Raw genomic sequence first — 27,900 nt, forward strand, 5'->3', positions numbered from 1 at the left:
TTCAAGCTAGATCTTTTCATTTATAAATTATTTAGTTGAAACTTGGTGCATCAAGGCTAGCTGTGCGAAGCACAGGGAGCAATCGTGTTTGCACTCGCGTGCGTGTCACGAGAAAAGTTTCAGTGTTGAAAAACTTTCGACATAACACGCGGCGTGTTGTAAAGACGTAATTGTCACGCATAAAGGCTTTAAAAAGCTCGCGCGAATCGTATGTAACAACGATTGTGTCGAAAGTGTACGACTGATTCGAAAAAGGAACGAGCGACGGCGAGGTGTGCTGGAATAAAGAAATACGTTGGACGGAACGCGCAATCTTCTGGAAAGGCGCCCGATCAATTTCTTCTCATGAGCGTTTTTAACGCGTAAATCGATACACTCTTCGAAAAGGTATCGCTTGACCATAGTTCCAGGATCTCGTGCGGTCCTACGGGCCCCGCGTGGAAACCCTTTAATTACATCTACGGTACGCGGCAGAGGGGGGTGGGGGGACGTCACGGAACCAACCTCCGGGAGAAAGAGCGACTCTCCTCACTACCCTCGCGCACGAGCGTGCGTGCGTGCGCGCGCACAAGAGCGCGCGGGGGAGCGAGAGAAAAGCGGAGGGGAAGAGAGAGAAGGAGGAAGGAGTAGGAGCCCTTCGGAGGAGCTTCGACGTGGAGGCAAGGCAAAGTAGCATAGTACACGAGGGAGAACGCGTTCTGCCCGCCCACCCCCGGGCTTTCTCTCTCTTTCGCTCTCCTTGGCCGAGTCAACCCCTCCAGTCAATCTCGTGGCCTTTCTCCCTCTTTCTCTCTTGGTCTCTGTCTCCCGGCGGGGGCCACGGGCCGCGTTTCGCCGTGGGCACAACCCGGGCCACGGGCCACGAGCCACGGGCCACGCGGGCCTGCCCGATACAACATCCAGCACGCGACGACACGCTACCGCGTCACCTTCTCTTCCCCCCTTCTCATTCTCGTTTCGTCCCTCTCGGTCTGCTGCTCATTCTCATGCACTCTCTCTCTCTTCCTCACTCCGGCGTACACACACGACGCGTACGACCGAGTCAGGAGTAGACACGGGCGGTGGCAGAGGGTACGGGGGACCTGACCGAAAGCAAAGCCCGTAACCCCCGTTTGCGGGCCGAGCCCACTTCAGACACGCCGTGTCCTCCGCGTGGTCCACATCATCCTGTCCTGACCGCTTCTCTTTCTCTCTCTCTCTCTCTCTCTCTCCCTCGTTTCCTCTTCGCGCACCGCGTCTTTCTCCCTTTATCTCTTTCGTTCGGTCTCTTTCGCGAGCGCGCGCGCGCGCGCGTATGTATCTTTCGCCGCGCTCTCGCGCCCTTGCCGCGCGCGTTCTGCTCGTCGGTACCTGTGCCGCTTGTGTTCTCTCCCTCCCGCCTCCGCCTCGTCCTGTTCTCCTCGAGCGCGTTCGCCGAGCGGCCGACCGCAGTTTGCGGTCTCCACCGCGAGTTTGCCCTCGCGTCGCGCGGACTTGCCACTCCGCCGGCTACCAGGAGTAACTGCACGTGCTCCGCGCCACGGAGGTGCGAGGTGATGAGCGCCGGCCTGCCGAGAAAAGGAGGAAACAGTCGAGGAATCGCGGCCGCGGGACTGCGACTTCCGACGGTCACGGCTTTTCCCGAAGAGATCGGAAGTTGAGCGCGTAGTTACTAGTGTTGGGTCCGACTTGTAAGTGGAAGTGGGAACGAGTTTCCTCGACGAGGACATTTGAGCTGACCCTCGGAGGCCGACCGATAAGACTTAACATTGGGATACTGCCTCTGTGCGATCAGTTACGAGTGCGATCTTGCTGACGAAATGGTCAAGCCGTGATCTTGATGATTGGTCGGACCTTTAAAGGAGCCAAGGAATGCGAGTGTTCTCTAAGTAGAGGAACAGCATCCACCTCGCGATTATCATCAAGGACAGCCGTTCGCACGTTGCGCGACTATTGGAGCGGAATAAAAATAGGGGAAGCGCTAGGACACAGAGCGGATTATCGGTTGTTAAGAAAAATCTTCGACGTGTTCTCGTAGGTGTACAATCAATCTCTCACCCTCGCTCCCTCTCTGTCTATCTTCCTACCTGTCTTTCCGACTTTCGTGTCGCATCCACGTCTCAGTCTCATCATCGCCGCGAAAGCGGAGTCATATTCTGCGTGAGACGAACGCGCGACGCTCGTCAGGACGACGACGTTTCGCCAGGTCTTCGAGGCGCAACGTGACGTACAGTGGTGTCGACGAATTGAAGCGAGACGAGAGCCGGCAAGAACGTGGGACGCACATTCGACACGAAACTAATTAGGAGGGAGGTCCCCGTGGAGATCGAATGCCATTCGGAAGCTGAGGAGTATACCGCGGGCCGATACCATAAAAAAAATCAACAGGTACGTACGAGGAGCCGCGCTCCCCTTTTCCTCTCGCTGCTGGACGCGTCGTGATGGACGTTTCCGCGTGTAATTGTGGCCGTGCACGCCCCGGTTGGATAAATAAATTATCCGCCGGGTTTCTTGCCCTCCTAATTAGACCGATCCGCATCGCGTCTCATTATTCGCTCGGTTACCATGTCGCCTTACGTCGTAACGACCGACGGTGGCTCGACGTCGCCATTCACAAACGTCTCGATACGCCGTTCGTATTTGCGTATCGAGAAAAACTCACCCCTCGCTGTAATGTACGCTCGCATCCGCGACGAACGTCGTACGGCCGGCTGCTGCACGGCGATTAATGATTTATGAGAACGTTGGACTATTTCTACCTCTTTGAACTATCTTTTTGTTTTCTCGGAGTGTCTATAGTGACTTTAAACTTTCTTCAACTGTAGCATCTCGTTGTATAAAATCTAGCGCGATAGTTGTTGCAATTTTAGCATATCAATGAAAAAGATATATTATTCTTATACAACGGAGATTATTTTTCATTGAAGCGCTGATGATAGTAAAATCTGACCTAAATATAACATTCTCGGAAGTATTTCTGCGTTCGCATGTGTGCCAGCGTGTTCTCCTGAATATCTCGCATCAAAAAATCGCGATACTTATCAGCGACGACAGATTATCTCGTATCCGTGGCTACTCGAAATGTAATAAAAAAGAAAATGGAAATAAGAAAACTGGCAGCGGCTTTATCGTCCCGACGGAATCGACGACAGGATCCTCGCAAAGTGTCGCGAACAGATTAAAGCTGAAATCATCGTCGCGTGTGCGTGCGTGCGCGATGACGAAACACGAAAATCAGCGGCGCTAATTACGCGATAATGATCTGACGGCACGGTGGGGGCCGCGAGACGCGAAAGAGAGAACCGAGAAGGAAGTCGCGGGGGGCTGTACTTGAGCATGCAGAGCATGAGCGAACCCCGTGACTGCGGCGGCGGTCGCGAGGAAGGAAAAGGCGGATATATACATATACTTATTCGGTCTCGGGATATAAGCGATAAATATTAAAGTTCCTTATAAAGCACAAAGTTCTACCGCACTCGTTCTCTCTCCCGTTCGCCTTCTCTCTCTCCTCTTCTCTCCGCCTGCACGGTGGGGCCCTTGGCACGCCATCGCTTCATTTAAAATGCAAATTCGTCCGGATGGCGTGAACCACAGCGGCCCGAATTATTCTAATTACCCGCCCTCCCGTCCGTCCCCCCTCACGGTCTCTTTCTCTCTCTCTCTCTCTCTCTCTCTCTGCCACCCGCGTTTCTCGCCGATTTTTCTTACCGCGCTCTCGAAAGCTTATCCGCTTTCGACGAGCGGAAGCTCGAAAAATCTTGAATTTCACAGTCAGCGTGCCCCGTCCGTCCGTCGGCGCGCATCGACGAACGAGATAATTCGCGTAGGACGCGATTTACGAAAGATGAAATGAAACGTTGCTCGAGCGCAGTACGTCAATGTTAACCTTGAACGTTGTGGCAGATAAAGCGCACGTAAAGCTCGAAAATCAACACTCTCCTGATTATACATGTATAATTTATTAAATGAGATTGTTGGAGAAATATAGGCAGCTCGACTTCCTAACTTTTTTCACTATCATCGGTCGCTGTAAAATATTAAAGTAATTGTAAAATTTATTACTTTAGCTCCAAAGCACGTAGTTAAGAAAAAAACAACTTTACCTAATCAACTTATTTCCGTGATTGAATTGCTTAGTTTTAGTAACAAGTGCCTTTAAAATTAACGTATACACCTGACAACTAATAATCTAATTTGGATTCTAATTTAATATTTTTTTCACCTTAATTATTTGACTCGATTGTTTCAGTTAAATTAACGACATTGCATGAGAACAATGACGACCTATAAGAATGATTAAAAGAAAGTCAAATTGAACATAACTTGACGCTGCGAATCGAGCAGCGTTCCTACTCGCTGAATTTTTTTTATTTTCCATCGCCAAACCGACAGCGTCGCGATAACATTGATACAGGATAATTCGATTCCGGGACCGGTGGCGCGAGAGGAAAGAAGCGCCGGGACGACAGCGACGACGACGACGACGACGAAAGGTAACCCGTTCGTTCGCACGGTAGTCGCCTCTGGTGTACGCATAAACGTGCAAAGTGTGCTGGAAACGAGCGTAGATTATCGCGGGTAACGTGTTCACGATCCGAGCGAGATGTCGTGCGCATGTAGGCCTAATATATTCAGATTTTTATGGCTGGTGGCGTATCGGTGATACGGCGCGGTCGGTCGGTCCACCCTCCTCGCGCGATTCCCCCCCTCCCCCTTCCCCCGTTTCGTTTCCCCGACGTCGCCGCTGCGGCGGAGGCCTTCCTTCACGTACCACTTAAAGCGCGGGGTAGCCTAATGAATAAACAAAAACTAGATTTTGCTTAGGGCTTACACGTAAAAGCGTGACCTTACCGGCGATTTACCACAGCTGGCTGCGGTTCTCAAAGCGACACGGGCTGCTCGCTTCGCTGCCGGAAATCTCTGATCTGGGAATCGATCTGGGAATGATCGATTTTATATTTTTTGCATCAGGCTTTGGGTAACACGCTTTTATTTTTTTTTTTTCAATATTAATAAAATACATTATCCCCAGCTCCCCAGATTTATTTTTAGTTGCAAGAGAAAACAAACTGTAAGAAAGAGATTGTTTTATTAATGATGGTTACGACAAAAACAAATATATTTAATATGACATACTTTTTAAAGAGGAATGAAAAAGGTTTCCTGACGCTCGATCGTTCACAATAGTAATAACGGCTTGATAAGAACGTAAGAAATGTTGAACGAAGCGCGTGAACTACATCGTTTTCATAAATCTACCCGTATTTCCATTTTATTTCGTCGTTGATGCGAGAAGAAAAATTACGCGCGTCGCGAGAATGCAATTTTCGCGCATTCGCAACGTTTGCATGCGTTTACGGTGGCGAGGAGAGCAAAGAAGGAAAGAAAGGGAAGAAGGCAAAAGGGGCAGAACACGTGTTCGCGAGAGTAACATCGGCAAAACACGTGGCACGCGAGAAACGCGACGCTCCGGTTCACCGTGGGCCCCCGGTTCGTTTGATTTATAATAATCGCTCAATCCTCATTACGGAGAGAGGCTTCATCCCCGCGGGACGCGGACCAACGAGATTGCGGAGCGGCGGCGGCGAGCGAGGTGCACCTCGCCGTTCAGCGGGCCGAAAGTAATCCCGCCTCGTGACAAAAAGCTCATGCATTCTTCGCCGCTCGTTGGTCGTCGTCGAGGATCGAGCCGACAGCGGCGCGATCGTAGACCGTATACCTTTAACGAGTAAAACTTGACACCTTGAAATCGCTGCGCGGTGGAATTTAGTAGCCCCTTCGAGCTGCGACACACGTGCAATCCGCTTTTTTCGCAGAGGCCGATGGCTCGTCGCTTCGCGCGGCCGGATCTTTACGTACTCGTTTTACGTTTACGGAAAGAAAAAAAAAGGGGGCACGTATGTATGTACACGGAGAGAATTAATGGGAAGACGGAGGGTAGTTGGAGAAATTATTTTACCGGGCACGTCTTTTCGGGCACGAAGAAAGAACGGCGTTCTCTCGATCGAAGGTAGGTATAAATTAGCGGTCGTAGCTGGAAAGTGGAGTATATCGTTACGAGGACACGGCGGATGATGGTTGAGCATGAAGAAATGAGTTTTCGTCGAGAGTCCGCGCGGGGCGCGCGGCCGTTTCGACTATACGGATACCGCGTAACGTATGTAATAGTTACATCAGATTAGAGTCTGAAGGGGGAGAGGGGGGCGAGCGTGTAACCAGGCCTAATGCCGGGGTAAGCATCGAGTCACGGGGGTGGAGGCGGATCGTACTTATTACACGTATATACCGCGAAACACGTCTCCGCTGCGGCCCCCTTCGACACACACACACACACACACACACACACACACACACACACACACACACACACACACACACACACACACACACGCACGCGCGCACACACACACACACACACACACACGCACGCACGCACACGCACACACGTACACACACCTGCGCGAAGGGAAGCAAGGGTAACTACGAGGGTAAGGAGTCGCCGGTGGTCGCGCAAGGGCGGGCGAGGGGTGTTTCGGTAATCGTGCATTAATTTGCATCACAAAGTACACGCCACCCGCCACGCTACGCACGCATTCCACGTAGTTTTCCGCTCGCTCCTTCTTCTGTCCACCGCGAGTTCTCAAATCGCGACTTCTTACCGTCGCGCCGCGACGGCCATTAAGACGGAGCGCGCTCTACTCCCTCGTTAGACGCGGAGATAAAAAGATCGGCCGAATATCAAGCTTGAATGACAGGTATTAAAGGACGCGAATTCCATCTATCGGGCGACGAACCCGAATTTCGTGCGCGACGCGACGTAATTTATGCAATTAGCTTAAAAACTGAAATATGAAAATGAAGTTGTCGGCGCTGGGAGAACGGTCCCGCTGCCGTCGCCGTCGCCGTCGCCGTCGCCGTCGTCGTCGTCGTCGTCGTCGCCGTCGCCATCGCCGCGATCCCGTCGCGATCTCTTCGGGAATGAGAGTCACGGTTTGCGGCTACCGGCGGCAATATTTTGCCGCGCTTTGCCTTATCGGTACGGTTGCATATTTAAGGGTTGCCATGTCAAGCGTCAAGCGCGCCCTTTGAATACATTTAAATTCATTAACGGCGAAGGCTATACTCCCGCTATACTCTATATAATACGGCGGTAGGAACACGCACACACAAGGCGCGCACGGAGGTGCCCGCGATACGCCACTCCGAAGGATCTAATACGGGGCGATGCGCACTACGTTTCACGTAGTACACACCGTACGACGTTTTGCAGTTTGCCGTTAAGTCTTAAAGACCGCGTACTTGCTTTCTGTTTCAGATACGGCACGTGATCGCTGCTCGTCGCCATGCCGCACACTGGTGAGTAGACATTTGCTCTTCTCAGACCTCCTCGGGAGATTCAGGTCTCATTCTTTCCTCAACTGGAACACGCGCTCCGTTTACGGAATGTCCCACAGCTTAGCGATTTTAATTCCTTATACCAGTTCCTGCCTCCCCGACCAATTTGGAGTCGATCTTTTCTCGGCGAAAATGTCGAGGGTGATTTATTGCAACTTTCCAATTTTTTACGTCACATAGTGCTTTGATTAAACGTCAAATGGAGATTCTATTAAGTGAAAAGTCTACTTTTTCTTCCTGAATAATTTGTCGTCTATTTGTCCTCTGAAAATTTAATTTGCGAAACATTCTTTTTCTTTAATAGCTTATTATTCGAAGATTATTGATGTCACGATATTTGCGCCAAGGAAAAATCGAGTCCAATTAAAGAATCTGCCGTTAAAATTAAAGTCCCTGGAACGTGCGTATAATTGCGTTTGAATTGTAATGAAATCAAGCTTCTCGTAATATTAGTGATGGATACACTTGCGATGATACACTTGCGATTAGACGATATTGATTGTAGCGCATTTCAGTTTTGTGGAGAATTTTGAGAAAGCCGTTAAAAGGATTATGTCGTTAAAAATCCAATATGCGCGTAGCGTATGCTAATGCATAGCCGAAAAAGACGTCGCGCCGCCGGCTCGTCGCAAACAGCAGCTAGTTTGCTAAATAGCCAATCTCACCGATTCGGTCGGCTTCGCTTCCTGATTTATGCGAGAGGGAATGTAACACGTAGTTATGGTTTCTCCGGGACGGGGTCAGCTACCGTCGCGTCGGCGAGATCACAGATCGAAATCGACGATAAAAATAAAAATTTTGTCCCCCCCTCCCCCTCCCCCTCCTCTTTCGCCGCTGAAGAGAGTCTACCTTCTCTCCTGGGCTGGCTCAAGGCTAAATTACGCTTTGAAAGGCAGTTTGACAGTAATTAACGAAGAATTTTATACCGTGGATCGAACGCCGACATCTATAGGCCTATTATTAAACGAGTATAATTATAATCTACCGTCTCTCCTTTTCTGTTTCCCTCCTCGCTACGCTGGCCCGATGCCCGTGCAGAGAATTCTGCTCGGATCCCGATCGAGCGATCAATCTTCCGCTCTTCTTCCGGCGAGGCACCGCAGCGAGAAGTCTCCGAAATTAGAGAAAGTGTTCTCCGGCGCGCGGTCTTCCGTGGATCGGAATTATTAATATTGATTAATTTCGCCAATGCATAATCTTGTTAACTGAATGCGTAAAGCTTCGTTGACAGTCCTTAATGGCTTTCCTAGATCACTACTTTTACGATTTCGCGTCAATAAAATGCAGCGAAATCGTAGAAGACTTTCAACATGCCTATACGGAAAGAGCGGTTTCACTAAAGTATCTAAATATTCAGTTGGATACAGAGCTGAAAATAATTTTGTCAGGCCATCAAAATAATTACGTTGGACTATCAAACTGAATTGCTAGGATGTCACAATTGTTTTGCAGCATTGTTCATTATGTTTGAACGTCCGTTACAATTATTTTGATGATCCAATAAAATTATTTTTAAATCTGTATCCAGCTAAATATTTAGATACTTCAATAAAATCTTTCGGTAACCATTTTGCCAAGCACAATTATGCACTGAGAGAAATATCAACAAAATGTTTAGTTTAATAGTGATCAAATGAATTTTGCAGTTGCTGGTACCAAAAACATAGTTACATTTGACGAATCATTTGGTTACGGTATAAAAACAATTGTTTGGTTAAAGATATTGTTTTGGACAAAACAGCTACACGTTTAGCAATTATAAAATTGGTATGGTCATCATTTAATTAAACGTTTGATCTATCTCACCAAATATTTCTCTCAGTGTGCAGATAATTTTAAAGAGCATTACAATATCGAACAATGATCTACAAAAAACTACATTAGATTCATAATGGTATTATCGAGATCATAATGCGCACTTTGGTAGATTCAATGTTACCTCTTAATTATATCAGAGGGTTCATATTACATATGTTACCTCTTAATTATCAGCAACAACCAAGTCGCGGATAATCATTGAAGCGATAAATGCTTAATAACAGCCGCTGTAGTTAACCATCTTGATACAATTCCACTTAAGGCTATCTCTCGCGTGTGTGTTCTCTCAAGACAGACGATGAGCCGATAGGCGCGAGCGAGTTGAACGGTGACCGATGCGTGCCGATTCGGAATCGGACTCCGAATCGGCGAATCGCGATTCCCGTTGCGACGTGCGTCTCGCTCTCGTCGGAGAGAAAAAAAATCTGTTAACATGGGCGCGGATCGTGATTACAGGTAGGCAGGTGTAGAGTTTGGTTAGGGCCTAAATGGCCAGTGCGATAGCGATCGTTGTTGGCGATCGCATTAGCCGGCTAATTCTAAGTTAAGCCGGTATTATATCTCGAAAGATATTCTTTTTCTTTTACGCACTCATGAAAGAACCTTGTGCTCGTAATTTGACAATTTGCACTCTATTGAAAAGATATAAGCGGGCCCATAAGAGGAGATTAAAACTACTGATATCCCATAAAATTGTAATCTGTATCCCGTAAAATTGTAATATATATACTTACTCTGTAAATTAATTTCGACCGTTCAAAAACATCTGTACATTTTTTTCGCGTAACGGAAACAAGAAAAATAAAAAAAAGGAGAAAAAATAGAGAAAGAGAAAAGAGGACCGGCATGTGAAATAAATTTGGTATTACTATTGTATCTTTATTTTTCTGAAAAGAATAATAAATATTTTTAAAATAACTCGTGAAAATAAGTTTTAAATACCTTTCATATAAATTCTTAATTTTCTCAATTTCTCTGTAAAATAATAATACTACAATAATATTTGAAAAACTAATTTTTTCCTTGAGAGTTAATTACATAAAATAATTTAATTGCAATGAAATTTGTGTCGTGTATGATTAGCGTTAACTTTTAAAAATATTAATTTTTTACTACAACAAATTTATGGAGAATTATGTACATAATCATCAATTTTATTTAATATAAAATTTTTTTAAATTTATATTGGCGAAATCCACACAGACTAAAGATTCAATGGATCTTAACTGTAATTTTAACTGTATTCTAAATATGTTGAATTTCAAATAAATTAATTAGCATTGAAGAAACAAATATTAAATATATTTGCACTGCAGCATTCCGATATTTTTAAAAAATATAAATTTAGACTCTGAAATTGTAAAAAACGTTTGTAACGTTTGTAAACGTTAAATAAACTGTAACCTTCACGGCATTAATTAAAAGAAAAACAGAACAATTTAAAAAAATCCAATGGTTATTCCGTGGATAAAAAACGCACGGAATAAAGTGCTAAGCACGCCGGAAAAGCTGCTCATGTAATGTAGCATCTATGTATTTAATAAACTAGATCTGCACATCCGACGTGCGATTACAAAAAGCGCGCGCGGTTTATCGCAACTTTAATTAGTCGCAACTTTAATTAGTTCAAACGCGTCTTTATTAGCATCACATGCCGTTATCAGAGACAACAGTTATTTCCACGGCGATTACGTTCACGTAGCAGTTCATAACACATTTCCGAGCGGCTTTTTTTTACCAATTCCATCCCGTTTGCCTCTTTGGTCCCTTTGCAATTCGCGCGTTTCCGGTATTCCGATTTCCGTGCGTGCGCTTTTTGTCTCACGTAAACGAGTGGTTCCGTGCTATTTATGATGCGCCCATCGTCCAGTACCGGCGGTTCCATTATTTCGCGGATCCACCGGTAGATTTGCAGTTAGATAAAGACGCCATTTCGACCGGTTTTTGCCGTAATAATAATTTGGCCCGCTGTGTCCGTCGCGTCTCCCGTTGTCCGAAATGCGTAGCGTGTGTAATTTTCATGGTGTGCAATCGCGTCGCAGATTGGTGCGCCCGGCAGAACGAATGAAGGGCACATTAAGGGATAAATAATTAATCAATTACATAAAACTGGTTAAGCAAACATTAATTTAGCGGTATGCCTAAGAATAAAGTTCAAAATTGAAGGATTTATCCATTGCCGACGCTAGATTCGGTCTTCGATTATTTATTTCATTTGATCGATAAGAGAAAACGCGTCGCGGCATCGTCCTGCACGTATCGAGTGCGAGCATGTCCGTTAATGAATGAGGCACACATGCCAGCACGCGAAACGCGCATTCCCGGGAAGTAATCTCCCCGAAAAGTAATTTCTCCGAAAATGAGTCTTACCCGCGGTCGGCTGTGTGTCGCTGTCACCAATCGTAAGACCCTTAAATTATCCAATAAGGACAATCCGTCACGCCTTCGAGCGATGGCCATTATCAGCAATTCCCACTTCGTGCAAGCTCGCCGCTGCGAGCGTCACATCCGTTCTCGCTCTTTCTCTCTTTCTTCCTCGCGTCATGAAATTGTAGGAGCGCCTCGTAATTTCGGTCGGGGACACGTAATGACTCTTTCGCAGACTGCGCTTACACGAACAAGAAGCTAATGGGCGCATTAATTGGAAGACGATTCCTATCTCCCAATTTAAAAATCCTACTTACGTGTATAACCTATTAGGAAGTAAAATCATTAGGAACTATCTGAGATATAAAATCTCGGTACGGTAGAAAAAAAGACTCGCGACGCGACGTCGCGAGCGTAATCGCGCTGATCATTTGCTTCCCGGAGCGTGGAGGCTCCCTTCGGGGAAACGCGAGAGTGACGGCAGTGATTCGCGATCGTCCCCGTCAATTAGCCCGTAAAACGCCAAATAAAGCTCGGATTCGCGGAATCTGAGAGTAAATGCCGGTGGAAAAGATTGACGAAAACCTTTTCTTTGGCCCGAATACGCGCGGTCGCTCCTTGGGGGGGAAGGGGGAAAAAGAGTGAGAGAGAGATCGTTATTTCTCTCGAGCTGGTTCGGAGGTCTGTCGGCGTTAGTGATCGTGGTAATGACATAATTAGCCGGCGCGGATAATAATTAGCGGCCGACCTGGTACGCGCGGCTCGTACGTGCATCCGGACGCGTCTACGTGAAGGCGCGTGGCTCGATTTATATAAGTCGCCCATGGCATTTATGCTTTCGGTCTTTTTCGCCCTTTTACATTTTCTTTCACGAGGGAGAGAGGCCCGTCGTTAGTAACGCTGCTTCTGTGTGAGGCCCTTTCCTTCTCCTCCTCCTCCTCCTCCTCCTTCTCCTTCTTTTTCTCTTTCTCTTTCTCTCTCGGTTCCAGTTACGTCGATAATAATCGCCGGGGAATAAAACCGATTATTCCCATTACGCGGCAAGTTATTACTCGTTAAACTTATATATATAGTCGACGATCCTATTATCTCCACCGGTGCATCGACGCGGAACCGGAGCCCCTTTAAGTCCCCCTATACTTTATATTTTATTTGTATTACAACGATTTTAAAGATTCCCAACTTGTCGTGATAGAGTTATGTTTATTAAAATTTAATCGTAATTACGAAAATATATCGGCTATTCCTTGACGTAACGGCAGACTAATTAAGAAATGTGAGAGGTTTTTGTTTTCTCTCGATCCGAATTTCACTGTGCCGAAAGTCGTCGATACGGGAGGAGACTTGCGACGGGAACTCGACGGAATAGCGAGCTGAATATTAAACGGCAGAGATTCCCATGAGATTCCGAGCTGCGTGTAATAATTATGCCTTTAACTCGCCGATCGAACAGCACCGGGACGACATTCGAAAATTAAGGACATTCTTCGCGCGTCGATTAAGCCGATCGAGGATTTATGATGCGGTTTCGATACAATGGTGAGCCCGTTCCACGGGTCTCTTCTAACCCGCGTGTGCAACTTTGCGTTTTCGCGCGTAACGAGAAAAGACAAACGGAAACTGCCGTATATAACTCAGATTTTATTCGACGCCTTATTCGCGCGCGTCGGGGCCGCGAATCGTTTAAGCGCTCATTTTCGACGGCGGAGCATAAAATCGGTGATCAATTGGCGTTTTTATTCGCGCGCGACGAGCCGGTCATTACGGTTTTACGACACCACTGCGGGGGAATAATATCGGTTTTATAAAATTTTTCGACAAGTGTGCTGCCTCGCTTATACGACGTGTCGCGCATGCAATGCGTAAATAACTTGTCGTCCGTCGTGATTTAAAGTCTGCAGCACATTGTGCGTTCTCACATTCGCGCGCTGCTAAATATGAAAATTACGCGATTACACGTTTTATGCGGATATTAAGGAGACAGGAAAAAAAGCAAAACGGTTTCTAAAACGACCACTAGCGAGGCATCGTCCTCGCCTTAACGCTTCATCCCAATTAACTTTTACGCTTCATCGATAGGTCTAAACTTCATCGTGAACCTCCGAATTATGTTAATATTCATCAGTCCCGAGACTACGAGATTTAACGTACGACGTTTTAAAATCGTTAAATTTTATTGAACAGAAAGTTGTTTCGTAATAAAGTAACATCTAATTAGAATCTGAGTAAGCTTCGGATGGACCGGAGAGGCGGGAGGAACGAAATAACAAATGTGCATAAACAGGAAGTAATTTATAGCTCTACACACCCGAAATAAATTTAGCATTTCGTGGAAGACGTTCTGCCACAGGCGCCGAAACAATAGTCGTGGCGCTCAATTTCATGAACATTTAATATCTGCGCATAAAAGCAACGAACCAGTCACCTGATCCTTACGCGTTAATTGCGAGCGACCTTCGGAATTTCGTTGCGAGCGCTACACGATCTTTCTAATATTACCGAAAATAATGACACGTCTTTGCCGGACGGAAAGGCAAGGGGGAAGGCTCTTTCCGTGATATTCGTCGTAACAATGTCATTAGAGGGCCAGCCAGGACCGCACGTCAGAGAATGCACCTGCCACCGATCTTCTCGGACGACCGCGCGCGAGCGCATTATTAGCAGATTTCCGACTGTCCTCCGCTCGAATCGATAAACACCTTTTGCCGTTCCATCGACGCGAAATCTCGAATCAGGCCGGGCTTATCGCTGGCGCATCGTTACGTCGCCCTATTAACACAATAAACGCGACTGACTGACTGACTACTCTCTCTCTCTCTTTCTCTCTGTTCCAGGACAAGCCGGGGTGAATCAATTAGGCGGCGTCTTTGTGAACGGCAGACCGTTGCCGGACTGCGTGCGCCAGAGAATCGTGCAGCTCGCCATGGTCGGCGTCAGGCCGTGCGATATTTCTCGACAGCTACTCGTGTCCCACGGTTGCGTCTCCAAGATACTCACGAGATTCTACGAGACGGGAAGCATCCGACCCGGCAGCATCGGCGGAAGCAAGACGAAGGTAAGACCTGATCGGAGCTCGCGATTTTTACAGAAGTATCATTACAACGTGCAATCGCGTACCTTCTTAATGGTGATTTTATAAAGGTTTACATCGATCATCGACTCTGATTGTTCTTATTACATACAAAAAATTATAAAAATCAGTGCGAAAAGGAAATTGAAATAAATTTAACAAAAATATTTTTTTAAAAGACGTATCTAAAAAATATTATTTGACACAAGTATTTTGTGTTACAACAGGGTGTCTTGATTTAAAATTTATAAATTTATTCCTTGAAAATTCCAGGATTTTCCAGAAACATTTATTAAAATTTTTATCAAAACTACTTTATTTCATACTGCGAAGGACATTGGCAAAGCACTAAAATATAATAAGAAAATTGATTTCTGACTCACCGACACGATGCGCAACGAGCGGAGTTAATCAGCCACGAAGCTGCGGTGATTACTGTAACACACAAACACAAGATTTAAAAATTAAAACTGCCCTCAAAATAATCAATATTTTAAAAGTTAATTCTGACAGGCACATCAAACTTTTAAAATTTAACTTTTAATTAGATATTCAGTAATTTAATCACACACACACATATGCGAAAATTATCTTTACAAAATTCAATTTCTATACAATTGTGTACGATTCTTGTTTCTTTAAATATTTTTTAATATTTTAGTTTATTGAGATAAAATTGAATTAAAAAAGACTATTAATTTTATATAAATAGGAAATATTTATCCTATGGTTGCTCCGCCGGGGCCAGATGCCTCTCCCAAGTCTCCTCCTCTCAGATCCTGTAAATCTGTAACATAAAAATATAAGAAAAGTTATAGCAGTGCTCCAAATGTTTAATATTTCAAAAAATAATTTTATTCATACTTTAAATATATTACGTCCCGTAGGGTCATTCTGCTCCAGCACACTCGCGCTCTCAATTTACACTCGTACACAAAAAAAATAAATAGGCAAGTTTTAGAAAAACGTTGGCTTTTTAATTAACGTGACACTTTTTTAAAAAGTCAAGAAAAACAATAACATGAATGTCGTCACCCATCAACAGATGACAACCATCCAAACTCCGCAATATCGGGCGTAACAATATATTAATAAAATATAATTTTTTTTTAAATCTCTTTATACAATTCTTTATTTAAGTTTGAATGGACGATTAAAATAAAGAATAAAAAGACAATTAGTAGCAAATAGTATACAAAAAATAAATAATTTATCTATAATAGAAAATAGTAAAGAAGTCATAGAAAGTAAAAAAATTTATTTTTAATAATTTATTATATATACGTCCTTTAAGTAAATATTACCATTTTCTGTTTCAATTATTTTCCGATAAAAATAAGAATATTTTATATTTTATGTAAAAATATTAGAATAAAATACGAAATTCCTCAATAATTCTTAACCTTTTGGTAACTTACTGTAAAATACTTTAATACTTACATAACAGAAGTCTTAAAAAATATATTTAAGAGAGAGAAATTCTAAGACATTGTTTAATGAACATGCGAATTTTTTCTTGAAGAAAATTTAATCAATATTGAAATAAAAGTCATTTGAGAATAAAGAGTCAGGTGTTCGGCATAAAATGCGCGGTAAGAATGCGATTCAGGAAGAGATTAATGTCGGTAGCTTCGCAAAAACACGTGAAAACGAGCGATCACGAGCATCGGTGTGCGTTAGCGGGCGGTGGCTCTGTGATGAGAGTCAGTCCTCCCCCTGCGTGTACAGAGTCAGGTATTCCTGATGTGATTTTAAGTAAGGGGCTGCGTTTTGACCGTGCGTGCAATTATCCAAACACCTTGCAGCGCGCGTATCTGCATAATTTCACGTGCCTTGCACGGTTTTCTTGCTGATTTGCACTCTCCCCAGACATTGCTCCATAAATTAATCAAACTTTCGTTAATCAATATTGAAAGGGAGGAGGGGAAAGTAACTGTTGTTTTTTTCACCAGAAATTTCACCGCAAATCGAAATCGATCTCGCGGAATCGTGGGACGCGCGTGGACGTTTCCGTCGCTCGATCGTAATCGCGCTCGTCGTGAGGTTTAACGACGAGACGCAGTTTTTTACCTCATGACGTGCTCATGTCTGATCGCTCAGGTACGCCATTTCGCCCCCCGGGCGCGCATCGCGAAGCTGCACCGACGCTCGCGATATCGCCGCACACACGCCGCTAATGACAATATAATTGCACGGTGCGTGTATGCACTGGGAATTTCTTACGATGCGCCGACTGTTACTCTGTGCTTAATGAATTTATTTTAATAACGCCGTGTCGAGGCGTGCGTCGACCTTCCTCAAGTTGCTAGCTGGAGTTTGGTGAACGCCGATGACGGAGAACGGAACGGAACGGATAAGAGAGGGAGAAAGAGAGAGGTAGCCCTTAGAACACCCTGAAGAGGACATTTAAATTCCGGCTGTGGCTCACGGGGAAGGGGGCCGATTACGCGTGCATGTAAACGACAGTCATCATCCGCCATTACCGGCGTTCGTTTTATTTCACGTATGTCAAAATAGTCCCGTGGCGAAATAATGGTTGCGCGCTTAATACGGCTTAGTCCTGAAGTCTTTTTTAACCGCGGTCTACGCGATCGCCCGACAGAATTCCCCGCTCTTTCTTTTCCTCTTTGCGACAAGTAAACGGCAACCTACGGGTAATTTGGGCGAGAAATTAGGAAGACGTACGACGTCCCTTCATTCCATCCTCCCTCCCTCTCTTCCCCCCCTTCGCCCCTCGCGAAGCGAGTATTCACGAAGGATCGAATCGTTCGCCTTGCACGCGCATCGTATCCTTGCCCGCCCACCGTCGTGCGCACAAAGGATCTCCTCTCCTCCAGGAGATCGTTAGATAACACGCCGACTCGCCGGCTCGTCACTATCCCTGTCTGTAAGTGGCTTTTACTGCGATTTAAAATTACGCCGATAATTAAATAATGGCTACTAGGTAAACCCTTTGATTGCCTGGCAGTATTAACTCGTCTCGGGCTCTCGAGAGAACCGGCATTTAACCGTCCTCCCCTCACGTCGATTTCCATCGATGGAGAACGCTCCGATTTTCCTGCTGAGTAACGAAAGATGAACGGTGCCCCGGTCGAGATAACGTTGCACTCTCCATTTTTTAAGTCTGTTATTACGACTTTCCGCGCCCTCTCCTCCGGGCGCGCACGTATCCCACGAGATGCTGCCCCTCGGTCACAGATGATCTTCCCGCCCGCGAATTTGGTGTAAACTCTCTCATGCCGCGCTCTCAGGTGTTCTGTATCAACTTCGCCCTGCGGGCGACTACGCATGTTTGCAGTAAGACCTGATAGCCGTGTTTAATTAAATTCGCATTCTCGGAAGCGAAAGATTTATTCCAGCGCTGAACGAGCGCTCTCGCCCGTTCAGCACAGAGTAGCAAACGTTGTAAAATATTGCTACAATGTTTCAGCAATATTGCAGCAACGATAAAACGTCTGGCTCAGAAATATTGACATGTAATGTTGCAGTAACGTTAATACAATATTACATATGTTTCCGCAATGTTGCTGCAATATTGCTTATCAACATTTCTGAAGCGTACATTTTACCATTGCTGAAACATCGCAGCAAGATTTTACAATGCTTTTTCTATGACGTGCTGCATGGACACGGTCTCTGCGTCACCTCATCGTGCGATGCAATTTAGCGTGCGATCTAGCGAAATTAATCGATCAACTATCGGCGAGAATCTACACGTGTACTTGGGTATGGTACGTAACGTTTTCGAGGCATGTCCCTAGGTACTTTCTCGGTTACCCTTCTCTCTCCCTCTTTCTCTCTCTCTCTTTCGACAAGAGTGTCGTATGCACGCGTGCGCGTCAACGTGATATGCGTCGGATAATAGATCGGAGACACGACAGAGAAAATTGTCTCATGAAAAATGCACAGGGGCCGCGGATAATAAAGTGAAACGTTGCGGGAAAAAAATCGCCGCGATTCGCCTCGTTCTCCACGCGCAGCGCGTCCAAATTCTGTTTCTCTCGTACAACCGCTGAATTACACCACGACAGAGTACCCTCGACGCTTTAGCCCTCTTTACCCCCGGACTCGATAGCGATCTCGCGGGTTTCTCGAAAACCGTTGAGGGAATTCCGCCCCCTCTCCGCACCCCTCATCTAAAAATGATTATTGTCACGGCCCGCGGGACATTCATTTTCTCGCCGTTTACGCTCGGCGATCGGACGTTTTCCCCCCCGTTTATCTGGCAATTAAGATCTCGCTCGTAGTCTCCGCGTATCTGACTATCCCCCCGCGCATGGACATGTATTTATTTTCTTGATGCATGATTTAACAGCGCTTGAAACACCGCGACAAATAGAAACGAATCGCGCTTCGAACGAGAACTCTCGGTCGACGGCGTTCAGAAAATTTACTTTACCTAGAAACTGCAAATAGACATGCATGCAAATGACGTTGATGCAAAAAGTTTATCAGAGATTTGAAAAATGAAGTAGAAAGTTTTACAAAATTTTATAAAATCAATAGAGGGACCTCTTTATTCAAAAAGAAATTCTTAATCCCTTTCCTTCGAAGAGCCTTTCGTTTTCCAACTTTTCTAAAGCAAAGCTCGAAGAATACACTTTTTACGAACTAAACTCGTAATCTACACATTTCAGTCAATTAATTTTTCAGATAGTTTATCCTTTGCATTTTTTATGCTATCCCGTTTTCTGTATTTCACCTTTCTTACGACAAATCAATCGTCTCTCATTTCTGACTACACCGGAGGCGTCCAGGTGGCAACGGTGGTAAAAAAAAAAAAAAATGGGGCGGAAGGTGTCGACGGTCGTCGTCGCCCTTATCATTCACGAGCACTCAGGGTATTCGGGGACGCATGTAGCGAGGCGCGCAACTTACGCGCGATAATTACCGAGTTGGTGAACCTGTTCGTATATACACGGGCCGGGTGTATGCGGGTTATCTAACGTTTAGTGCCAGATGTCCATTCTGTCCAGCCAATTTCCTCCGACGTGGCACACCGATATACACACACCGATATACACACGCGCGTATCCCACATGCGCACGTAGGTACAACGTATGCTCACGTGCGTGTCCGCGCCTCGATGTGCCCGAACGGCGACGCGAGGGTCCGCATTAGGACGCACCGTATATATTGTCGGAGCAGGGGTAATTGTGGCAACGACGACGACGGAAGTGTCAGATTAGAATCTGAGATGCTCCCGGGAGCACGCGATGCTTGTCCTAACCCCCTCAAACTATTAGGCGGCTCTCTCCGACTCTTCGCTTACCCCCGGAGGCACTAGCCCCTAAACGTTCCCGCCAGTGGTGCTTTCACCTGCGAGGATTCCGGATAATGACATCTTGCATACTTCTCGTATTAACTTCGTGTCTTGGCAATTTTCGTAATCTCTCACTGACCGTTACTAGGGTAACGGTCCCAATTACCTGCAGCTTTAAACGCATGCTGGCCTTTGATATGCTTATTTTATAGTTTCTCTTAATGAATAATAAATATTCTTTGTTATTATTATTTAAGTAAAAACTGTGACATGCACAAAATAAAAGCAACAAACTCGAAAATCGATTAATTATTTTGATATAATAAAAAGAATTTAAATATTTATATATATTAAAAATGTATATTTAAATGTGATAAAAATATAAGGTATGAATTATTGCCTTATTGTTGCCAGTTCTATCAATTAATGTCTTGAATACTGCCTCCCCCCTAATTATTGCCGCATGTACCTGACATTGTCTCCCTACTTACTCTGACACGCATTTACCCTTATGTTTATATGATAGTCCTAATTTAACATTCAAACATTTTTAATACATAGGGTAACTCCGGTATTTACGCCGCGCGAAGATTTACGCAGCAGAAGTCAGAAAAAATAGAAGAAATGGAGGTAATTTGCCACTCTGTTATATGCCTTTATGTTGTATTAGTATTGTGATTTCAATTTTTTTTACTGTTAATATTGATAAAACTATTGTGAACTGAATCAATGTTGCGAGTAACGCAGCGATGTTACAATCTAAAATGATTACTCCCTCCCTTTTTGTAGGGAGTGTAAAAGATTCAGTGATTATTTTTGTGATACACAAGTGTAGAAGGATAGTAAAGGAAATACAAGTGCTTAGCTCTTGTATTCTTTGTATTCATTTTGATTGACCCACTCATGAGTGGCCAAATATCTCATCTCTTTCTCAAAGTTTTTTCTTCAAATATAAGAAAATAAATATTTTGTTTCTTGAAATTTTTTTTAACGGTAGACAGTATGAAGTTTTTATTAGTACCGTTTATTCATCTTAAACATAGCAAATAATGCTTAACAAATTGAGTTGTTTCGATAAATGCAGCTTATATACAGAAGTTACCCTGACGTTCTCATATTTTTCATTTTAATACTACAATTGACAAAAGCGGCAGTAATTGGGACAGTTACCCTACCTAAACTCGAAATAAGGAAAGGATACTTCCTGCTGTTGATTGGCCCTCGAGCTTGTCTCGCTCGCGATAGAAGCGTACTCTCAACGACTTACGAATGACATTTTTCTTGAGAAGAAATCGATTGGGATAAGCAATCACGCAACAGAATTTACGGCGACCCTATAATTCAAGGCCTATAATTCGTTTTAGCCCTACCGAGGCCCTACATCAATCGGCAATCGTTCAAACCGTTTGTCTTTATGCCGATCATATCGTTCGTGGTCCGATGCAACGCGGTATTTATTCTCTGCTCCTCTTCTCGAAACAATTTGTCGAGAGAGATCGTATCGGTATCCACGCGACCGGACCGAGCACAGATTACACCGACGCGCGGAACGCCGAGGCATCGATCTTCTCGCGAAATGAGATCGGTGTCGGTAATCGACAGGTTCGGTGATACCGTTCCGCTCGGCGATACGTATACACGTACGTATAGTATCGCGCGTACGAACCCCCCGTGCGAGTACTCGCTCGGGCACGGAAGACCCGTGAAGATCATCTTTTCTCGAGCGAGAACTTCGAGTGTGTCTCGCTCGCGCCGCCGCGCCTGCCATCGCCCCCAAAGAGATCGGTGATCTCGAAATCTGTACGGCCGGAATAACATTTCCATCGCGTTAGCATAAAATTATCCGCGTGCCATTACCGCTCATTAGCAAGTCAAATTGGCCGCGCGGCCAGATTGAGCACCACTGGGAGCCCCGCTTTTGGGAGAAGCGAGCCCGATGGTGGGCCTCGCGGCAGGCAACGGCACCAACGTGGTGGACGGTACCAACCGGCCGGACAACCCGTTTCTTTGGCGAACGGGGGCTAAAGTGGGTAGTACCTTTGCCCATAGCACCGGACGGGCTCACCTCGCTATCTGATTGACGACCCCGTCGTGCTCTTCACCTGTGAACGACATATGCGTGTGCGGCCCGATGGTGTGACCGCTTTCGTGTTAATTTGTCGATGAGATAACGCACGCGGTTCGGTTTAAAAAAAAAACAAAAAACAAAAATAAAATAATTAACAACGGCATCCTGGCACCGACAAACATCCTTACGGAAGATGAACATATGTGTCTAAAATTGATAAAAATTCTTACAATAAAGAGTAAAATACAAAAGTGTCAAATAACGTACAGTTTGTGTTTTAAAGTATAAGATTGGAATCAACCAGATGTTTTAGAGAATTTCCAATTTTTTTCTTTTTGTAGTATATAATTTACATGAGATGTGCTTCACTTCTAGCGTTTGTTTTTCAGATTTTTTGATCAATTTATGAACAATTTTTAAGGGAAAAGAACTTTCCGCGAATTAAATTTCGCGAAGATAAATAAATTATGAAGCTGCATTTCTTACAAGTGATTTTAGAATTTACTTTAAGACAAAAATATTTTAAAGTTCAACTACGCGTTAAAAATGTTGAAATTTTAAAAGTTACGGTAAATGACGATATGTCTCGCCGGAAAAAAATAATTTTAAATTGATTAAAGAATCTGATTCGATAGAAAATAATGCATGTGATAAGTGGAATAAGCACTATATCTATCCTCATGCTGTTTAAATATATTTAATTTGTTTTCTATATATGTTGCAGCAAGTAGCTACGCCGACGGTGGTGAAAAAGATTTTACGGATGAAGCAAGAGCAGCCGACGATGTTCGCTTGGGAGATCCGCGAGCAGCTCGCGCGACAGGGAGCCTGCGATCCCCAGAGCTTACCTTCCGTGTCATCAGTCAATCGTATTCTCAGAGGTGGCGGGCTTCATACCGATATCCCTGCCATGGAGAGCGGCGCATCCGCCGGATATACGTCGCAAATGCCATCGAACGCTGGGGCTAGAGGTAAAAAATCAAGGATATCGTAGAGATCAGAGAGAATCTTTCGTTGTCAGATAGCGATGTTGATGTTTGCGGATTTGTGGGTCACTAAACTGAAGAAAAAAAGACGGACGTATATTTTTATTGCGAAGCTTCGTGAGTCATTATACGTAGACCGAAGCTCCGTTGTTGCGAATGCACCATTACAGACTAATAACGCTTTAAACACCTGTTCTTAGCGTGGTATCGCCGCTCTACGGCGACGGATCTTTTTTTTTTACGGTCATTTCCAGAAGAAAGACGATAAATGTACGAAATCGGCGGAGAAGAATAGCGAAAACGATCGTGACAAACGGGCGGGAGGGTGAGAAGGGGCGAAGGGGGCAGATCTCTCGAGATTGCCGTGAGTGGGTGCATCCAGATGAGCGATGGCTCACTGAGCGTCTAAATGGCAATTGAAGATGATTGGCTGGATCCAAAGGTAAGAACCAATCATCTTCAACCGCTACTTTAGCCGCTAAGTGAGCGGTCGCGCATCTGGATGCACCATTGACTCGTCAGCAAAAGCCACGCAGAGCCGTGCAGAGTAACAGACACGCAACACCGTGCTGTCGAAACGGAAAATTGACCTGGCAATTTGTGCCGCTGTGGATGGTGGTGCTCAATTTACCGGCTTTAAGAAGCTAATTACGAAACAATCGTCCAAAACTCTTTTGTCTTCATCTCTCTCTTTCGCTCTCAAATTATTTCGCCTTCGAGTGACAGTTCTCTTTCTAATATCTAGGAAAGAGTTCATCTCTGTGCCATTAAAATATTATTTTAAAATGACACAAAGAAAATCCTAATAAATAGAAGGAATCATAATGTCTGTTCATAAGAACAATTTCTTAATAACATATTCAAAAAAACGCAACAGTAGTAAACGGACAGAAATTATAGTAAAAATATATGATGATAATTTCGACGAAATAAATTATAAAATTTCTATATAAGCTTATTTTTTAGTAACGAATAAAGATATCTTTTTAAGCGGCTGTGAAGCGACATGGAAACTGTAACAATAACAAGCTGTAATTGTTCTCTCTCAGATGCACTCATGAGAACGGATTATCAACTGTTCTATCCGGGTGCCCTAGGACCATTGCACATTTCCACGAACACTGGCAATACCGGTACACCGTCATGGAATCAGAGCTTCTACTCGTCCCTCTATCAAGCGACGACCTTGCACTTGCAACATGGCATGCAATCCTTCGCGTAAGTTCACTCCGACGAAATTGATTTAACGATACAAAATAAATTTATAATGTTTATATTTTATAAACATTACGCCCATGTAATTAATTTACAGTTTTATTTATTTTTTTTGCAGATCTTTAGACGCCGAACGTTTGTCGGAGCAAAACGGCGCGCAGAATCAGCTGGAGCTAAAATCCAGCTCGAGCTCGACGGCCGGCAGCGACGATTCGCTGGACAAGAGCGACCTGGACGAGAATCTGGTCGAGTCACAAGACCACTACAAGTCCTTTCGGAGCACGCCGATTATCCTGGAGCTCAGCCAGAAAATCGGCAGCGATCGAAGCGCGTTCGTCAGGCACGGTACGCCCAATTCGCACGCCACTCACTCGGACAATCCACGCGAGAGCCCGGTATCGATCGTTGATACTACGAAGCGGGATTCCCCGGCGTCCCATAGGATCTACGAGGCGAAGAACACGAGTCCAGGCACGACGATGACGATGAACGAGGGAGCGGCGACGAACAATCAGCCGCCGCAGCCGCAAAAGAAGAAGAATCCCTACTCGATAGAGGAGCTGCTCAAGAAGGACGAGAACAAATCCGCGTCCAGAAGGCCGCGATTGCCCAACATCGGCGTGGTCCAACCGTGCGGCATCATCGTTAGCAAGGAAATCTAAAGATGTCAATCTCATCTGAGGACGTCGTGCGCCCAAAAGCTGATGTCGGAAGAAATACACGTCGATTTACGTTATGCAAAGTACGAACTATATCAGGATTCACCAAGGATGAATTGCGACACTCCTTGCTAGGGCGAACGTTATACAGTGTGAGCATACACCATCGACCATATAGGTACGTGTGTATTTTAGTATTAACGGGTGCAAAGGAAAACCGTACGATGTAAAACGCATTCGATAAAAATTGAGCAACGGCAGATTTGAGTATCACTATCGCGACACGTGTACTTGAAAGTAATTTCTTTGCGCCTGACGAGCCCTTGAGAATACAGTGAGAGTAGCAATTATCCTAGACGTTTAACTTAAAATACGGATTAAGAAGTTTGACAGAAAAGAGCTTGGAAGCAGATGATTTTTGAAGCTTCTTATTCCTCCTTCGAGAGTAAAAGAGAGAGAGAGAAACAGATAGAACGTGGCTGTTCTGTGAAGTGAAATAAAAAGATAGCGCCATATGTAATATTAGATTCGGAAAAAAACGTAGTGTCGATCATAATGTAGTGAAGTACATGTAATCCTCGTGTAAGTTAACTTATAATTAAATTATTTTCATTCCTTCCGCGTTGCTAATCTCGACCGCCGTTTCTCGCCGGCGATCGGTACACGACCGTTAGCTGCTTCGAGAATCTAGAGATTTCGCTTAACTCGGTAATTGCGTACGGCTAGTTAAGTTCGACGGAAAGAAAAAGAAGTGCTTGGAAATCCGGGAGAAGTTTCCAATACTTTCACTGATTTATCTTGAATGGTCGATCGCGAATCGCGCTGGCGAAATATCAATTAACGTTACCAGTTCTTCCCGCGCGGTAATTACCATAACTAACGTAACAACGCAAGAAACTTCAGCACTTCCAGGCCAATCGCGTCACGCAATAAAATTCGACACTTGTACATTTCACCTTTGGAAGTCGAGACGTAAATCCGTCGCCCACGTAATAACCGTTGGCGCGAAGGAAAAGTCTTGGAAATGTTTCAATCTAGCTTAGCTTGAATAGTCGGCAGAATCTCGAAACGCGGTCTTTGGCAGCCCGCTCGGAAGAGAACGTTCGAACAGGCAATTATGCGCGTTCGCGTCTCCATTGTAGTTCGCACTTTAGAGCCCGGCGCGAAATAGCCGCGCGATGCCGTTACACGCGGCGCGGAGAAGATCGGGCAATTAAATGAAAGCCTAATAAACGAACGGCTGTAAAGCACGCGGATGGAGATGTACACGTAAGAAGCCGCGGTGGCGGCGCAGTAAAGCCATAAACGGTTCGGTTGAGGGTGTCATACGTGGACACGCCGTGTGTATACCTTGTAAAATACGACGATACGTCGCTCGCGTAAAAAAAAAAGAGAATTAAATAGCGATGTTACCGAGCGACCGGTAGGACCTCCTCCAACCCCCCTCCCCTCCCTCTTCTCTACCCCTTTGCATTTACAACGTTGTAAACCTTTGTATCTCGTTCCTCATCGCGGACTAATTAATGCACTATAAAATTCTAGTGCTTTAATGCCGAACGATTTGCTCGTTTTGCTCCCTCACGCCTGTCGATCGCATGCTCGCGGGCTATTTCGGGGTGACGTCTCGATCTTGCAAGAAGCGCGGAAGGGATCCCGTTTCTCGCGCGCTTCCTTTCATTTATGGTTCTCTCTTTGGGAAAAAGAAAAAAAAAAAAAGACAGAATCCACCGCATACATAAATCGGCCCGACAAACCGTACGTGAAGGGAAACGCGGGAAACCTGTGTGGCATGCACCCCTGTACTTACACTGGCTGTCTTACGAGCGGAAGCTAATACGCTAACGCCCAAACTTCCCTTTTATTTGCCATACACGGAGATTATTAGATCTTAAGATGAGTGTGGAACACTTCCTGAAAGGAAGAGGCCCGTTACTCGTGTAGGCATTCACCTGAAATATTTATTTTAGATTTAGACGACGTGAAGAATTCTATGAGCATTCCGTGTGTCAAATTGTCTGTAGTTCAGAAAAGAGGCAAGGTGAAATCTAAATTTGCGTACACCTTATCGAATGTCAAAGATGATTTTTAGACATTTGCCGCGAAATATTTTGGCTTGGCTGCGCAGAATGCTCATACAGAGATCTGATAATTAGAATAATAGCTCTGTACAATAATAATTGCGCCTGGACGGTCTCGTTGGTCCGCAAACTTCAGAAAATGATCTCTCTTAGAGTTATAATCGCAGGAAAGAGGAGAAGATTAAGAAATCAATTAGACCGCGATTTAAACCAAAGAACATGAAGACATTTCGTTTAAATCGCAGTTTAACAATGACGTAAAAAAATAATTACGGATTTATCATGTAGCTTCTCGAGTATTGCCGGCGCAGACCCACGGAGACCGTCGCGTAAAATTATACAAGTTATCGATTAAATAATACTCGTAATGTAAACTTATTCTGTATGATATCATTAAATACACTAGTCAAAATGACGTGTTTACCTTGCATGCCTTTATATCTAGCATATAACATACTTCATGCGTATGTTAACGATTTCACGAAAGTGACGGCGATGCCGGGAATAGTAGTCGCATACCGAAACATGCGTTTCGCGGCCAATGTAGTCGTCATCTTCGACGACTTTTACGACAGCTGTGAATAGTCATTGATTTTTATTGAGCATTATGATATTCTATATGATATTCCTAACCGAAGAGGAAAATCTATTTACATGCAAATTATGCACCTTTTATACGCCACTTCGTCGAAACAATTACATGTCGCGGAGTTGTAAAAGAGTGTTCCGTAGCTGTAAAATATTCACAGAGTAGCTTCGTGATAAAAAAATTTAATTCGTAATTATTATTCTCGACACTACATCGTAAAGGCACATCAATGAGTACTTACAAACTTAAATAATCATATAATATGAATAATATACGTATTGCTCCCCGATTATACGGCACGGATTATAATGTCTATAACATTTCTATAATTTCCTTTCGAGTTATCATTTAACTTACATTCCACATGTTTAGAACTTAATATATAGTATTCAAAACTATAAAACTCGGTTAAT

At 44.6% G+C, this 27,900-nt stretch overlaps 1 protein-coding gene across 2 annotated transcripts; it reads left to right on the forward strand.

Moving 5' to 3' along the window:
• On the forward strand, nt 1–27,313 carry LOC105193032. 2 transcript variants are annotated; one of them, XM_026139030.2, is made up of 7 exons: nt 1–2,367; nt 7,295–7,335; nt 14,394–14,614; nt 20,454–20,522; nt 22,685–22,931; nt 23,996–24,164; nt 24,280–27,313. In XM_026139030.2, the coding sequence occupies exons 2-7, from the start codon at nt 7,323–7,325 to the stop codon at nt 24,821–24,823; spliced, it is 1,263 nt and encodes a 420-aa protein (XP_025994815.1). In that variant the 5' UTR covers nt 1–2,367; nt 7,295–7,322; the 3' UTR covers nt 24,824–27,313. The 2 variants fall into 2 exon arrangements, with proteins under 2 accessions (XP_025994815.1, XP_011155654.1); XM_011157352.3 differs by lacking the exon at nt 20,454–20,522 and having other exon boundaries at nt 57–2,367.
• Nucleotides 27,314–27,900: the final 587 nt, after the last annotated feature.

Source organism: Solenopsis invicta, chromosome 3 (assembly GCF_016802725.1).
Source record: "Solenopsis invicta isolate M01_SB chromosome 3, UNIL_Sinv_3.0, whole genome shotgun sequence".
In the NCBI taxonomy this organism is placed as follows: domain Eukaryota; kingdom Metazoa; phylum Arthropoda; class Insecta; order Hymenoptera; family Formicidae; genus Solenopsis; species Solenopsis invicta.